This window comes from Pavona decussata, unplaced genomic scaffold (genome assembly GCF_977016875.1).
Source record: "Pavona decussata unplaced genomic scaffold, jaPavDecu1.1 SCAFFOLD_140, whole genome shotgun sequence".
Lineage (NCBI taxonomy): Eukaryota > Metazoa > Cnidaria > Anthozoa > Scleractinia > Agariciidae > Pavona > Pavona decussata.
In genome coordinates this window covers 2754413-2771235 of record NW_028145553.1, presented here as the reverse complement: position 1 = coordinate 2771235, position 16823 = coordinate 2754413, and the positions used below count along the sequence as shown (strand labels likewise).

The window sequence follows — 16823 nt, the reverse complement described above, 5'->3', positions numbered from 1 at the left end:
ATTCAACAGTAAATAACTAGGTAATCGTAGGACAAAAATTGGTCCTGATTTTTTTTCAAGTCGTGTTGAGTGGCATTAAAGACGATGCCTACTAAGACCGAGGTATTTTTGCGCGGTTTATGACTATGCGGAAAAAGCAGATCTTAGGAAGGGCTATTGAAATCCAAAAAGAAAATTGGGGATAACTTCGCAGATTTTTTTTTTAGAGATAATTAAGCAACAATTGTTCTAAAAAGCAGTAATGTATGGTGTTTTTTTTTTTCCAAATTGAAGCTTTATTGTCTGAAAAATGCATGGTTACCCCCAATTTGCTAAGTTCTGCTTTCTCCGCATTTTAAAACGTGCAAAAATATCCCTGTGTTAGTAGGCACTACCAATAAGAAACCGGAGTATCTCGAGATGCGCAGAACATATGCGCAGCAACAAAAGTAGGCACCGTCCTTAAAACGTCGTTTTGTCCCACCAGGTACAACCCTTCCAGGACAGTACCCTGGGAACCCAACGTCACCTCAGACACCCAGATCCCCTCTCTCGCTCCAGTCCCCGAATTCTCCGTCGCGCACGCTTCCAAGGAACTTCAAGTCGTACCACGAGGCCAGCGGTATTCACACGTTGATGGACCAATCGTCTCGATATTCCTTGACGAGTGGGAGCCATACTCTTCCGAAGAATTATAAAAGTCCGTCAACAAGCCCGCTCGGCAGTCCAACGCGGGAACCTGTTATCGATCTTCCGGTGGGTTGTATTGCATACTGTTTCAGGTTTAATAATAAAAGAGCCTCCTTTAGAAAGCGGACGAAAGTTGTAGTTGAACTTAATCAACGGCAGAACCAATAACTTCATTGTTTAGAGTGTAACACAAAGTAAGGAAAACGGAGGTTTATGCTAAAGCGTATACCCGGTGGTAAGCGTCGACAAGGGCAGTAAAGATCCGGTAACGACAGCAAAGCGCGGGAATTCTTGGGTAATGGTAGCAAGCGCGGGAAAGGACAGGTAACGAAATTGATAATAATGGCGGGAATCGTTGGGTAACAATTTAAAGCGCGGGAAACGTCCGATAACAGCAGAAAGAGAGAGAAAAGGCGGGAAAACTAAGAAACGTTTGGTGGTAAGAGTGGAAAAAGTGACTCTAGGGCAACGGCAGTGAGAGTGTGACATTAAACAGTAAGTTTAATGAGACAAGAAAACTTTAGAATCAAAAATATTGTTTTCCTGCTCTGGGATCATGATTTTAAAATACTCATAGCGCAATTAAAACTTAAAAGTGGACTATTTCGTTCAGGTCCACCGAACTTCGTCATGCACAATGATTATTGGTTATTTCTGTGCCGTCCAGTGTTACCTGAAGTGTGGGTGGGGGGATGTTTGATGTTGGTGTCTGATTTATTTTAACACGTGCAAATTCTGAATGTAAACAACCAATCATCGACCTTAAAGTTTAGAGTTAGAGTTGATTCTTGTCTGTGGTATATTCACATTTATTTGTGACAATTCACTTCTACAGAGAATAGCAAATTAAAATTAACAACGAACGCTTCAGAATGTTTTTAATTGTCACAAACGAAGCTGAAAGCTAATCTTAGCAAGGGCTATTGCATGGTTATCCCCATTTTTCTTTTTGGATACCAAAAGTACTTGCTAAGTTCTGCTTTCTCCGCATAGTTTTAAACCGCTCAAAAATATCCCTGTATTAGTAGGCAACACCCATAGGAAACCCGAGTATCTCAAGATGCGCAGAGCGTATGCGCAGTAACAAAACTAGGCACCGTCCGTCACATAAACACGAGTATAGTGTGAGCGGCAACGACCAGAAAAAGCGTTAAACTCCATTCGATAATAATAAATATTGTCTTCTCGAACAGAGTGACGAGGAACTGAAACGACTTGAAGAAGAGGAGCGAGCACATATGGAGTTCAGAGAACGTCAAATGTTTCAACAACGATTGAGACAGCAGCGGTTGGAGTCCGAAGCCGACTCCAAATGGCTTCAACAAGAAGAACAGAACATAGAGCTACCTTTCTCACCACCTCCGGTATGACTGAGCTTTGAATTTCGAAAACGACAGACACTACCATGTTGTTGCTATAGAAAGTTCCTAATCGCCAAACCCTTACTTCCTCTAAGCAGCTGTTTGGACCATCTTTTTTTCTATTTAAAAGGTTTTAAAGATTTTCGAGTCACAACCATGTTTGGCAAGTCACCTGATCAGAACAGAAAAAGGCCTACGTAAGACTCAAATGGCGTACACGACTTTTCCCGCGCTTGCTGTCGTTACGTATATTTGCTTCGAATTCTGATTGGCTCATTGCGCTTGATTATCTCTGTTGTGATTGGTCAGAGTTGGTTTAACGACACTCCGTTGAGAACCGCTCTAATATTCAGCAAAAAGGACTTCCGTGGATTAAGAACCCATGGGTTAAAATTTGTAAATTGTAACCAAACATATGAATGCCTATTGTAGCCTAAAATTTAAAGTCTTATCTTAAAATAAGTTGTAATGCAAACGTCATTGAGGACCTGCCTTGTAACCTTTTCTTTTGAACCGTTCAGTGTAAATCTGGTTTAAAACCAACCAGATAATCAGAAACCAGATGATCGTTACAAAACTTCACAGAGTGGCTACCCCACCCCGGTGCATTACTGTACGCTTAAGGTTCTATTTTACTTTTATTCCCTAGGTGCAGTCTCCAAAGACTCCCCAGTCCCCTGAGGATGGTGCGTCAGCTGTGGTGGAGTCGTACAATCCGCGAGGATCCGCATCATTCATCGAACAGCGCCAACCGGCCAAGGAATGTATGTGTTCTGTTATTTTATTATTTATTACAGAGAAACTCTACCTTACAACGGTTAATATAATCACTTACAACGGTTAATATAATCACCTAGTTATTAACCATCTTTTTTTCCCTGATGGCAAAGATCGTTGTAGTCATGTTACCTTTAAAGTTTTTCGACCATTCCGTTGATACGTGTTCAACTGTTACTCGAAACTTTTCGCAGACATTTGTCAGTGAGTTTTGTGGCGTTTTGGAAGGCGTCTGGTTTTCTGTTACTTATCGGCCAGTCGCAAAGCAAACAGCCGGTTTCAAGCTACACTTCTAGTGAGGCCGCGTGCATTGATCGAGTAGTTATCGCTTCGGACTTTAGAACGCAGCTTTTCTTTTTAAGAATAAATAATGGAAGGCTCGCATGATACAGCGATCATCAAAGATTTTGAATGAGTTTTCCTTCGTTTCAGCCATTTCCTTCTATCAGGTGACGCATTCAGCAACAGTTTGACGATTTCAGCTGACAGTTAACTTAACGTTCCCACGTTTTCTAGTGAAAAACGAACTCATTTAGGTTGATTTCTCCTTTTAGACCACAGTACTCCAGTGGATCCGCCTAGCCACCAGGCTGCCACAATAGCGAACACGGTAAGGATTGAAGTTAAGATAGCTTATCAAATAACTGGCAAACTAATGAGGAAAAAGTTAAGGCCGGAGGAGAGGGTGCGACATCACATAGATCATTGAGCATGTCTCCTCTCCCGCACCCCTCCCACAAAATTGTGCCTTTTAACAGTTCCGTTGAATGATGCAATGGAATCGGGTAGATGCATCCTGTAATTTTTGTCATAACCAGCAAATTAGTTTTGGTTTTGTTTTCTTCACGAAAGCCTTGGGTGTTTATGTTGGTTAAATTGAATATTTAAAGTCGAGAATTACAATCGAACTACGCGCAACAACTCCGGGGTAGGGTGGATTCACCATACAATTTCATTCAACATTCATGAAGATCGCAAATTACCATCAGGTTGTTGGTGTTGACTATTCAGAATGAATGTTTGAAGTTTCTGGTGCATAAATTGTCGGTCGTTGCTGCCCAAGAATTATTTCATGTGACGAATCTGGTAGGAGTCCTGTGATCCCCAAGATATGCTTGCTGTGTTTTCCTTTTCGGCGCCAGTTTGATAACATTTCATGTGGCCCTTGTTGTAAAACTGCTAGCTAAATTCCAAGTATAAACAGCAGCGGACGACATGGCGTCGATCGTGAAAGACGGTTTCGGCATTTACGTTTAACAACTATTTTTAACCGCTGCTCGAGGTGACAGGAAGAGGAGGGATCCTGGGAACGAGGTTGCCGCCGCGGATCCTCCTCTGACAAGATGGTGACTGGCACATTTACCCATAATTCCTAGCGTACGAAACCCTAAAACGCTAATAAAACTGCATCCGAAAGTTCGAAAAACTTCTAACCTAGTATACACAACGTTGTTAGTACAGAGACGAATTTCGCAAGAAATATGGCTTTCTATGTGCCTATTGGCCGTGTCAGGTTTGTAAAGTATTGTGGTAATATGTACAACCGCCATCTTAGATTGTATCCATTGTTTTGCAGAGTTTACCTCCTCACAGAGAAGATGACCCAAAGGAGGATCGATCAACAGACAGCGTGTTTATAAACACCACTCATGTGGTGCAGTCTGTAATTGGTCTTAACAACGGCCTTCCGTTTGCGCGCTCTGAAGACTACCCAGCATTTGTTAAGGTATGGTGGATGTATTTTAAGCAATGTTTAAAAAACAATCAGGAGTGTTTTATCGGATTTAACTTGGTTTTAAACCCGAAAAGCGTGTGTCACTAGAGTTCATAACAAATATGCTTTTGTGGTAAGACACCGCACACTAAATGAGGAGTGTTTTATCAGCTGATAAGACACCGCATACTAATAAAGAGGAGGTTTATCGATATAAAGTCACTGCACGTGATGTATTATCGACCATTTGATAGGTCAATGGGCTTATGAATTATTAATGATTTTTGAAAGGAAATTTTACGAAAGCTTTCTCTCGGGATTTTGGAATGTTACCCATGTTTGGAACACCAGATTATGCGCATTTTGGTAATTTGTTGGAACTTTCCTCAGACATTCGGAGTATTCTTTATTCGTGGCGTCAAACTTTCGCGACATCAGAAGCCTCGCAAAAACTCGCAAATTTGATTCCGTGAAAATTTTTGCTGAAGAGATACAAGTTGTAAGTTCAGCGTATAGTCTCAAAATATTGCGCATATCTTAGACTGCAAGCAGTCCCCTTCTGGTTAGTCGAGAGGGTGCGCTCACAGCGCAGCGAGACTGGAGCGAGGAGAAATACGAGAAGAGTCCCGCCTCTCCCAAAGCCCCCCTTCGCTCGTTTTCTCCAGTTTTTTCGCGCTCGGCTATTTCGCGTGACCTCTCGACTATCCAGAAAGGGACTGCTTGCAGTCTACACTTATCTTGGCATGAGTCCACGTCAGCTGCTGGCATGTCTGGGAGAGGGGTGGTAGTTTTTAAAGAAACTGTGGTGCTGCGTTGGTGGGCAGTGGAAACGAATGTTTGGTTTTATCAACAGAGTTGATAAACTGTAAATGGTTTGAACCCAGAAGTCTTGTTTATAAGAAGATCATCCAGGTGAGTGTAGTCCTGAAAAGGACTGTTTGAGGTGACGTTGACTGACTGAGCGGAAGTCATCTTCAGAGTCAAGGAAATTGTGGAGCGTCAGTAGATGGTATAAATGTCTCTGGTTGTTGACCTGATTGGTCAACGAAGTCGAGTTGTTATTGGTCGTTTGTCAGTTTAAGCCGTGATGTTATTGGCTGTGAAGACTGTAAAAAGTAAGTGGTGCGTTTCGGTCCGTCTTTTGTAAGTTAAAAGGCCTTTGGTCTGTAAGGTAATTTGTCCACCGTAAAGAGATTCGAGTGCTGACGTTTCGTACGTTAGCCCTGTGACAGAGCGAATGCTATCTGGGAGGCAACTTAATGGTTAGTTAATTCTGTTTTAATAGCATTTCATTTCGTTTTTTTGCAGAAAATTGGTCTTTCTTTGAGAGATTTATTGTCGCACGTTGATGACGAAATTCACAGATTGGATCCTTCATCGCACAAAGAAGTAAGTTTACTCTTTTTGTTTATTCCTCGTGAAATTCAGTACAAATATCTGAAGGCTTTTCCAATGATAAATGTTAGTTTTGGTGATCTTATCGTTGTGGTTCATGCTTGCGACGAGAGCGGCAGGAGTTTGTCGATCGACTTTTCTTACTAGCCTATTACTTGGTCACCCGTCGTACCTAATTATACGAAATTAATGCCTATCATGCCATTTGAAATGACACGACGTACTAAGAGGCTGTTTACATGATAGCGGCGCGACTTTCATTCCGGTTCGAGTTCACTCCGGTTTCCTCTTGTGGCTCTGTATTTGTTTGAGGACGGTGCCTACTTGTGTTACTGCGCATAAGTTCTGCGCATCTCGATATACTCGGGTTTCCTATGGGTGGTGCCTACCAATACAAAGATACTTTTGCGCGGTTTAAAAGTATGCGGAAAAAGTAGAACTTAGCAAGGGCTCTTGGCATCCAAGAAGAAAATTTGTGGTAACCATGCATTTTTCAGCGATAACAAAGCTTCAAAATGAAAAAAAAAAAAAAAAAAAAAAAAAAATACGCCGTACATTGCTTTGTATTTTACTGTTTTTTTGAATTATTGTCCTAAGACTGTGACGCTCCTTTCTTAGTTTTTCTCGTTGAAAAAAATCTGGTAGCTGTCTGATTTTGTACCACGTGACCCGTTTTGTACAGTAAGAACGCACGGAAATTAATCGGTGGGTTGTGAAAAGAAAATAGCGAGGCGTACATTAGTAAGCTTCCTAAAACCGATGTTTTTTTGTTCTTGTTGTTGTTGTTTTTTTTTTTAACCAATCCGCCATTATGTTTGTAGGTGGAAATGGCGCACAAGGTACTGTCATCAGACATGGCTGAACTCATAAACGCCATGAAAATGGCGCAGAAATACAGCACCACTACTCTGGACCAAGAGTACCGCCGAGGAATGCTCGCTGCTGCGCATGTGCTGGCTGTGGACGCCAAGCACCTATTCGATGTGGTGGATGCCGCGAGGAAACAATCTGCCAAATTATCTTCAAGTGTTTAAAGAATCTCCACTTAAACCTAGCGTCGTTCAGTGCGGTTCAAACGTTTGCGTCTGTGGATGAAAACTTACATTTTTACGATTTTCATGAAAGTTTTACAGCAATTTTTTTTCTTGTGATGGCCCGTTTGTCACAATTTTGCAGACTGAAGTTTGGGTATTGAGTGCACTGAAGAGTGAATCGCAGCACAAAAATGGAAGTGTTTTCGAACCTCCATTTCCAATAATGTGAAAAAACCAACATAATTACAGGGAGGTACTGCTCAATAGCTTTATATTGAATGGTCACACTTCAGGATTTTATTGGCGAATCACCTTGTGCAGCGCAGTAAATCGTATCACAGGAAAGTACTGCTCAGTAGCTTTCGTTTGAATGGTCACACTTTGTGATTTCATCCACAGACTGTAAAGTTAGAACCACCTTGTACATCATAATAAACAGCACCACAGGAAAGTACTGCTCAGTAGCTTTCATTTGAATGGTCACTTTAGAATTTCACCCAGAGGTACAAATTGTTAGAACCAAGTTGTACGTCGCAAAGGTGGATCTGAGAGAGGAGATTTAAAAACTGATTTTTCGTTTTCACGCTCGACATGGCGTGGATGATGAGCTCAAAGACAAACGTGAAGCCGTACAAGCGAACTTGCAGAACGAATACTTCTGTATGGTGGATAGAACTGTTCAAAACAGTGTTTGATTTTTCATGTCTTCAGAGATTACGTGGTAGCAAATGGAACCTTGCTGGTGGGGATGTTTCATGGACATTACATACAGGGAAAAACAGAAGTAAACGAACAGTATAAACAACACCGTGCGCAGGTGATTTCCCGCCATTCGAGACGTGAACAACACTACGCGCGCTCAAATTCCCGCCATTCGTTTCCGCGTCGTTGCAGCTCTACCCTGACAGACGGTGGACCAATGAAAGCGCACGTGGCAACAAGTGATTTTAAAAGATGGCTACTTATAGGCTTCACAGTTGACTTCATGGATTTGAAGTTGCCACTCAGTGACGGTCACTTTTGAAGACAGATTCTAGCAAGGATGTCGATATACAAACCTTGCCGTTATTGGACTTCTTGTGTTGGATTTTAGGGTTATTTCCTTGTTCATTTTTATTACGCTTTTAAATTTTTTTTTAGTGTTGGACATTGGGAAGTCTGACTTGTAATATGCTTTGGTTGATTATTCTTTTTTAACTAAATGAAGGACATTTTATACGCTAAGGTTGCAGACGCCGTAAAATTCTGTGACCCAAGATTTGTAGATGTTGCGACAAATCACTTCGACAAAGTTGTCATCTCTTTGAATAACGGGGGAAATTCTTTGTGACAATTTGAACTTCAAAGAGATTTCCTCGAAGTTATCGATTCAAAGATTCAAGGTAGTGTGCCAGAAGAATTGTCTTTCTAACGTTGATTTTTGCCTGTGCGGAGATTTCTTAAACGGCATTTTAGTATGCTCAATCGGTCCTTTCATATGTGAATTTAACGGCACAAAGTTTTAACATCTCAAGTTTCTGTGCAGAATGCCAAATTTTATTTGTTTTGAAAAATATTGTGGAACTGCGCCTTGGGAAATTAATGTGCGTTTTGGATGTTCGTACTTAAGGATTCTTACTTAAAAACCAAATCACACGACTTCATGTTTGAATTGTAATTTAGGATTAAGAAGGGTCAACTATAAGATATCGTTTTCAGTTGCAGTGATATTAGGCTTCAAAACAGTTGTTTTTAGCTTAAAATTCTTGGAAGGAGACGCAAGTCGTCCTCCGAAAGCGTCGATTCTCTCGCGCGATAGCCTTTTCTTTGGAGGAACGCGCGCGTTGGTCACGAAAGACCAACATAGCCTTACCAACCAAAAACAATACGGACTGTTTTGCAGTTTTAAATAAGATAAACTTTGTGCTAAATGTGTTTGAATTGGTACTTGAATTTTCTCTCTGACGTGGAACTCTTGAGTTACGCCCAAGAGCGTTTTAGCTAAAACGGTGGCAAAAGTTAACGAAAGTGTTTACGATTATCTTGAACTTTGATATCATATCGCCCGGAAACAAGATACATGAAATTTTGTAATTTTTGATCCGCAAATTAATATTAATGATAATTCATAATGGGTATGCAATTGTATGGATAATGAGTTGAAAGCTATTTTTTTAAAACGTATTGTATAAGCTGTTGTGGATAGTAATTTGATGTAAATAAGAATGAAATTATTCTTTAGTGCAGCCGTCTGTACATTCAAGCGCTGTGCCGACTTGCCTTATTTTGTGGAAAGAAGGTTCCATTGAAATTGTGTTCATTTGTGTATTGGTTGAGTAGAGAGTCACGTGAACGCACGCGAGAAGCGCGAATGCGCGCGGAGTTTGCCCGCGAATTGGTCCTTTGTGTCGACGACAAACACGAGGGCGTCTGCAACGAAGACGATGCTAAACAAAAGGTTTAATGAGCAGCATGGGTCCTTTTCTAACCGTACCCTTCAATATAACAATGGTGAACATAAGCAACGAAAACGGCAACGGCAACGCAACAAAACAAAATGATTTATGACCAAAAGAAACGATCGCTCCCCACCGTTCGCTGCCAAAAAGCAACGCGAAATGAAGAAATGCTAGGTTTAACATGATCACATGTCGGTGAATTATTAATTTTTTTGTGGTCTCGACTCGAACGCCTCTCCTATCAATTTAGTTTCTGGATATGTTGCCCTCCACATTATACAAGCTGAACGAGTTGGGATAATCGTGAAGTAATTTCTGACCAGTAACGTTAATGTTTTTTTTTTAACCCTTTAACTTCTAAGGCAAAACGACATTTTCTCCAAATCCAGGAGTACGAACTCAATATCCATGTATGATATACCATTTTACACCTACTCATGATTATATTTCAAAACTGATATAATTATGAGTGAGAAAAGTTATGGCTTTGAGATAAATTTATATTCGTTTATTTGCCATTAACCAAAAAAAAACCAACATAAATACATTATAGACGACACACAATATTCTTACTATTACAATGTTCATACTTAACTATTTACAATATTAAAAGGGTTAAAGGCTAGGAAGCCTATATAGAAGCCGGGGGCTTATTAACTATAGGCTTCCTAGAACTATAGGATAAACCATAGAAGTTAAGGGTACTGATTGAAAATTCCAATTATTTTTTTTTAAAAAAGAAGAGAAAAAGAAAGAAAGGAAAAAAAAAAAAAGAAAAGGTAAAGAAAAGGTATGTAGCTCAACAAAGAGTCAATTTAACTTAGAAAGAAGGAATTTAAAGGGTCAAAAACGTGCCAATCCTTGTGAATATTAGGTATACCCCTAAACTATAGCTTATTTTGCATTTCTCAACATGTTCATTAATATGAGAGATGCTTTAAGACCCACAAGTTCTGTTGGGAAAAAAGTTGAAAAGTTACGGGGATGTTCAACCATATCACATATGGGAGAGGGTTAAGTTTTAATTCTTGTAATGAGTAGATCTTCACAAGACCATCTTGGTGTCAAAAAATGCATAGAAATCTGTCAAATATTGAAAGAGTTATGGCATTATGAGCCAATTGGAACTCTTAGGGTTAAGAGGGGTATAGTAACCTTATGGCTTTGCTGTTATGGTTGTATAAGGTCCCAAATATTTAATAACCACACTTTATTTTATCGAGGTTATAAACCACAATCCTGGACTAAACTCCAAACAATCAGCAAGAAAACTTTCCTCTCCCAACCAATCATATTCAACTTTAAAACCAACCATGATGAGGCTGACGTGACCTTTCCCGCGCTTTTTGGCATCTGCCAATTTTTTTGCGAGGTCTGTTTGGCTAATTGTAACATTTGACTGCTTGCCTTCGTAATGCAATCAGTCTCGTAACATTCAGTATACAACAAGAAAAAGTGTAAACAAAGTCATTTAAAAAGATGCATAGATTTAATCAGTGATGGCATTTTACTTAATTACAATGCATCGGACGAAACAAGAAAACCTGACTTATGTGCTAGTCACTACCCTTGCTACAAGAGCAACCACTGTGATCTAATTGAAGACGCTTAAATGACTTGCCTACAGTGGGAAACTCTGAATTGATCGGTGTAAATATGAAGGAATGTTCGTAAGGATGTTGCACTATCGTTAGGAAAAGACAAGTTTACAGTTATTTAAACAAAGTGTAAGGCAGTCCAATCGTTCTCCTGTCACTATTCAAGTTTAAAACACAAATGTATACCCTTGAACATTTCTTGATGTGGACTGATGCATATGAACTCAAATGGATGCTCACAATCCTGATTGCTTGATGCATCGTTTTGCCGAATGGGCTTACACGAACATTTCCGACGTGGCGACAAAGGAAATACTGAATGCTGAACTAAAATACTTTTTCTTCGCAAGAAATAACACACTACAAACGAACAATTATGTTAATAGCTCATTTCACAGTATGGTGCTTAGCGACCTGGCCTTTTAGTGGAAACGAGGCTGAGATCGACTTTGATTTGCTGCTCTTCATCTAATATATCAAACACAAGGAAAAGTGTTCCCTTTGATTTCCAAGCACCATGAAGTGAGTTAAAAAATGAGGAGCAGCCCGGTTCCAGCGTCGATGTGTTTGGAAATCAGATAAAACACTCCTTCGCGTGTCTGATATAGCTTCTCAACTGAGTCATAATTCCTGGAGTTCGCCAAACTTTATGACAACCAACACCTCTTTCAAGGTAGTCAATTCCTTTGTTTTCTCTTCATGAATTAAAAACTAGTTGCAATTGATCAAAGATAAGAGAGAGCATTCGAAATGCCTGTTTGGGGAACCAGAATATGACGTCATTCAAAGTGGCGACAAAAAAATGAACGATACAACGCCGAACAAAAAAGATCTGAGATCTGGTGTGCACAGGACATGCGCTTCTCAAACTCATTAATAATTCATCAAGAGAAAACAAAGCAAATCACTACCGTGACCGTGGTTTGGATATGTGATCCTAATTATCATAAAATTTTGCCAACTTTAGCCTTGAATTTCTCCAAGAATTACTGACCATTTGAGAAGCCATATCAAACACTCGAAAGTGTGTTTCATCAGATATCCAAACACCTCGAAGTCGTTTAAAAAAACTCGGCTGCGCCTCGTTTTTTCAACCTACTTCTCAGTGGATATCTGATGAAACACCCTTCCTCTTGTTTGATATATTACAACAGACTAGCATGCGTCTCCTTCTTCGAACGCAATGAGTTTGAGAAATGGAATACAAAAAAGCTAGCGTATGAAAATGAAGGTTTGTCACCTCTCTTGGACGGCGAAAACAATTTTTTGTATATATTGAAAGCTACTGCTTAAAGAGCATTTTTGAGGGGTATTTACCGATAGCAGGAAAACGAAAAATCCTGTTTTCTCTCTGTCTGTTTTTACAAAACGCATTAACCTCCCAAAAGGAGGTTAATACATCTGTTAAGTAGACACTGCGTTCGTTCGTAAGGAATAAGTTTCGATATTTTACGTACGGTTTGATTGTTAAGTTTGAATAAAACGTACAACACACGGCACACTAGGACAGCAAACTACCACTTTTATATTAACAAAATCGCCAAAAAATTGGAATGAAAAGGTGACCGCTTGTTACTATTTTCTGATTGGTTAATGGCAATGTCTAATACTGTTCACACCTTTAACGTATTGACAACGCTCAGTTTCATGATTGTTGCGTCAGTTGCGTCGTGAAGGACAGCCCTTGCATTGCCGCTGGCGCTTTGGGCTTGAGCTGCTTCAGCCAGCATTTTGGTTCGTCTGCGTTCTCGGTTATTTTGCCCCTTCCCCCTCTTCTTGGGCTTTGTTGACTGGCCTTCGCCCTTACTGTCCAAGTACTTGTCTACAATGTTCTCCCAGTCGACGACTGAGTAAATCAGCGCCCACTCTTGTTCGAACGCTTCGCCGAGGGAGTCGTTCCTTCTCATGGCTTTGCGCCTTCCATGCGAGCCGGGAATGGAGCCATTTTCGTCGCCGGGTTCAGACGCAACTCCTGTTTTTCGGCAGCGGCACTTTGTTTTGTATAACATCTTAAGGATGTGGATCAGCTTGGAGAAGAGATTGATCGGTATAGGTTTGGATGTCTCGCGTTCCATGTTTCGAATCAGCTTGGCCCTGCCAAACTTCCACTCCACGTCTGACTGTTCTTGAAGCCTTTGGTAAGTATCGCTCATCATAGCAATCAGTAGATTGATGAGAACAATGATAATTAGCACATTGTACAGGCCGAATACCACCTTTGTCCATCCCCTTATGCGTGCCGGGCTTCCTTGTGAAAACTCCTTTTGATTCGCCAGGCCGAACAGACCAAAGAAGAGAAGTTCCACAACGGTCATGAAATCTGGGTTTGTACTCACAACTTCGTACGATGATTCATCTTTCTCGTCCAGGGGCTAGTGAAACGAAAAAGAAAAAAAGATAAATAAATAGGAAATAAGACTAATATAATCATGTTAAGGAAATAGAGTCGCATCAACAAAGGATCCCAGGGAGCTTAAGCAACGACGACGGCAACAGCAACGAAAACGTCACCTGAGAATACAACTTTATTTCATTTGTGTTACTTCGCGATTGTTTCAACTCGCTCGCTCCTCATTACACCAATTGGTTTTCGGCGTTGTCGTTGCCGTTGTCGTCGTCGTTGCTTAAGCTCTCTAATTTTCAGTAATACGGTAGAATGATAATTGTATGCGAAGGTAGCGGTAACATGTGCGCTTTCCTTTAACTCACAGTAAACGGATTCTGCTTAATATAGCTCCCCTGAACACTATCCATATTGAACCAGCTGTTTTGCCCAGACTGATAAATAGCGGCAAGTTCTTTTTAGCGAGGTTATCGACTAAGCCGAAGTTTTTCATATTATCACGTCTCTTACAGATTTGAAACAGGAAGGCATATCTGTTCTGGCAAGTCCGCACGCTTCAAGACCGGAGTTGTTTATCAACTAACTTCACGCTACTGAGGCAAAAACTTTGACAAAAGTGTATGCAAGGCACCTAGGGAATGGTTTGGCTTTCATAGCCAACAGAAATAGGCCATTTTCAAGTTGCTGTGAACCTCATTATGAATGCGAGGCAAAGCTTTTCATACGAAAATTAGCTTTGTTTGAACATGAATGAAAACTAATTTTCATAGTAAAACCTTTTCACTTAGCCTCACTTTTATAATGAGGTTCAAAGCAAGTGGCTTATTTAGTGAAGTAAATTCGCCGTATTGTCCATCTTATCGTACCTTTCAGTAACATTCGGATCGTTCAGGGAACCAACGTGAATGATAGCTTGTTTTTTTTAGTGTGTATTCACTTGAAACCAAAGTACCAGATTTCAGTTCTTCATGCAAGCTCCTTCTCGGAAGATACAGTTTTCGACAAAAGTAACAAAAAATAAAAGGTCTTGCTACCGCCCACTCGGAGGTCGTCGCGGAGTTTCGGAAGTTCCGACGAACAACGAAAACTAATTACATCAAACGAACAAGAAACCACCTTAACGCTTAGTGGTCAAGTCCGGATTGTTCGTAAAAACGTTCTTGCGCATACACATGAGTAGTAAATATGGGTATGATAGATCAGCAAGAAGAAATACATTGTGAAGAAAAATTATTTCCATTGTTAGACAATTATGATACCTTAAGAACTGCGAGGAGCTGAAGCGCAAAACTTGAGAAGAAAATCAACTGGATTACAAAGAAGCGGAGAACATCCACCACAAGATGACCGATGATTACTCCCCAAGGACCGAACAATCGATGAATGGTCAGAAAATCAAGGAGTTGCAGAACGCACAGCATCAATGCTGCCCCTAGAGACTGGTTCCGCGCGAAGACAATATCGATTCTCTTAGAGCCCTCGAAGCCAACGGCGATAACTCGTAGCAGCTCGGCAAAGAGGACCAGTAAGACGACAATGGTAGGGAACCAGCCGAGGCCGCTGCGTTCGCGCTCACTGCTAATCTCCGAGACCAGCATCCCGAGGATCCATATGAAGAGGAAATACTCGTACCAGTGCGGGGCGAGCACGTCGGCGCGGTACTTCCATGGAACCACCACGGTCAGACAGAGCAAGAAGATGAGGTAAAGGTGGGAGATGAGCCGGCAGATGAACTTGATAACGGGGATCTGGCGGTGCCTGTTCTTGAACGGTAGTGACAGGTACACCCATATCGGAGGGAAGAGAAATGCAATCAGAAACAGCAACATGAGCTTCCAGTCTTCCCATTTCAGCTCGCCAAACCAGATCTGCGACACGTACTGCTGCACCAAGGAGTGTGACACGCACTGCTTGAGTTCGCAGTCGATCAGAAAGTCAAGGAACGCCACGTTTTTGCCGTCGATGGAATTCAGGACTGCTTGTGAGTCTTCCGCGCACGAGATGCTGATGAGGTCCTTTGCCATAGACTCGCAGAAAATGCTGGCCATGTCTAGCTCGTTTGCGTGTTCTTTGTTTTTCGTGGATTCAACGCGGTAATGGCGTGAAAGGAAGGAAGAGATGTGTACTGGAGCAGGTGCACTAAAAAAAAATAGTGAAAGTAGTGGTTACATTCACTGAAATTATGAGCACTGAGAATTTCAAATGTTTTGTCTTCACGTTAGTTGTCAGTCGGTCTGTCAGTCACTCAGTCAGTCTGTCGAACGGTCAGTCAGTCAGTCAGTCAGTCAGTCACTTTGTCTGTTTGTTAGTCAGTCTTTAGTCAGTCAGTCAGCCATGCAGTCAGTCCGTCCGTCCGTCCGTCCGTCCGTCAGTCAGTCAGTCAGTCAGTCCGTCCGTCCATCCGTCCGTCCGTCCGTTTGTCCGTCCGTTTTACCACCCTTACCAAAATAAATCACAACATATTTACAGAAGAACTGAAACAGAACTTACCCAAGTACAAAATTCATCAAAGATTTGTAATTGTTAGTACGGGAACATATGACAATGTCGGTTAAAAACTGCAAAAGCAAAAAGGAGAGAAAATATAAGCGAACAAACAGATCTGTCCATCATATTTTTATATACACCGTTGAAATGATACTTTTATTTTTTATCGTCAACAGTCAAGGAAAGTCTAAGCAAGTTGATGATCGATAAATGCAATGATTGGAAAATTTAACCATACCATCAAAATACCATTTTTCTTTTTTGAACCGTCATCCACACTTGTGCCAGCAGCGCGAATTTGTGAAGTGCTATTTCGTCCCGAGGGAAAACCAGTTGGATGCAACCTGAGTAACGGCTCGCAAGCTGCAACCTTTCCCACTAACTCGTTTTCGTTTGAAAAATAGTACGTTTTCATGCATTTCTACACATCGTCACCACTAAAACTCGAAAACGATCGGAAACGCTAATCAAAACGGACTTTCTAAATAAAAAAAGCACCATGTTAACGTGGACCAGCGAAAACGCTGACGCCGTTTTTGATCGTAATGGTGCTCACGATAGACAAACGCGTTGCTGCGCCAAATGAAACTTTAAAGACACATTCGTGTTGACAGTGTCTAATGTTGTGGACTGTCTTCGGCACAATATAAATGTCAGAGTCAATTCAAAGTAATCACTGATTTTGGAGGCGCACATTTAGGTGCTGTCACTGACACAGCGGCAAAATGAGTGCGCATGCTCGTCACGCGGGAGCAATCTTACGCGGCGAAATGCCGGCATTTTTAAAATTCCCATTGTTTGTTTTCGTTTCGCGGGGATAAGCCCATCAAAATAGATAAGGTTGCCGCTTTCAGGAAAGGTTCCTTCGAACTTCCTCCATCACATATCTTATTCAACAAAAAAACATTGTGGTAACAGGTGTGAATTTGGCGATTGAAGTGGAGCATTTGTAATCACTTCGCGCTCAAATCACAAATCTGCGGAGCATGCGCACTCATTTTGCCGC

At 41.1% G+C, this 16823-nt stretch overlaps 2 protein-coding genes across 9 annotated transcripts in view; one reads left to right on the top strand and one right to left on the bottom strand.

Moving 5' to 3' along the window:
* Positions 1-9245, top strand: part of LOC146467022 (focal adhesion kinase 1-like) — a 40149-nt gene extending 30904 nt beyond the window's left edge. For 2 of the 3 annotated variants that reach the window (XM_085126745.1, XM_085126744.1), the window contains 7 exons: positions 467-735; positions 1863-2033; positions 2680-2794; positions 3362-3417; positions 4384-4533; positions 5830-5910; positions 6738-9245. In XM_085126745.1, the coding sequence (XP_084982871.1) occupies positions 467-735; positions 1863-2033; positions 2680-2794; positions 3362-3417; positions 4384-4533; positions 5830-5910; positions 6738-6950 (1055 nt within the window). In that variant the 3' untranslated portion in view covers positions 6951-9245. The remainder of the gene's footprint in view (positions 1-466; positions 736-1862; positions 2034-2679; positions 2795-3361; positions 3418-4383; positions 4534-5829; positions 5911-6737) is intronic. The other variant, XM_085126746.1, reaches the window with a different exon arrangement.
* Positions 9246-10855: 1610 nt separating this feature from the next.
* The window catches only part of LOC146467021 (uncharacterized), a 57331-nt gene continuing 51363 nt past the window's right edge, over positions 10856-16823 (bottom strand). For all 6 annotated transcript variants that reach the window (XM_085126741.1, XM_085126737.1, XM_085126742.1 and 3 more), the window contains 3 exons: positions 15821-15888; positions 14590-15469; positions 10856-13358 (listed from right to left, as the gene is read on the bottom strand). In XM_085126741.1, the coding sequence (XP_084982867.1) occupies positions 12600-13358; positions 14590-15469; positions 15821-15888 (1707 nt within the window). In that variant the 3' untranslated portion in view covers positions 10856-12599. The remainder of the gene's footprint in view (positions 13359-14589; positions 15470-15820; positions 15889-16823) is intronic.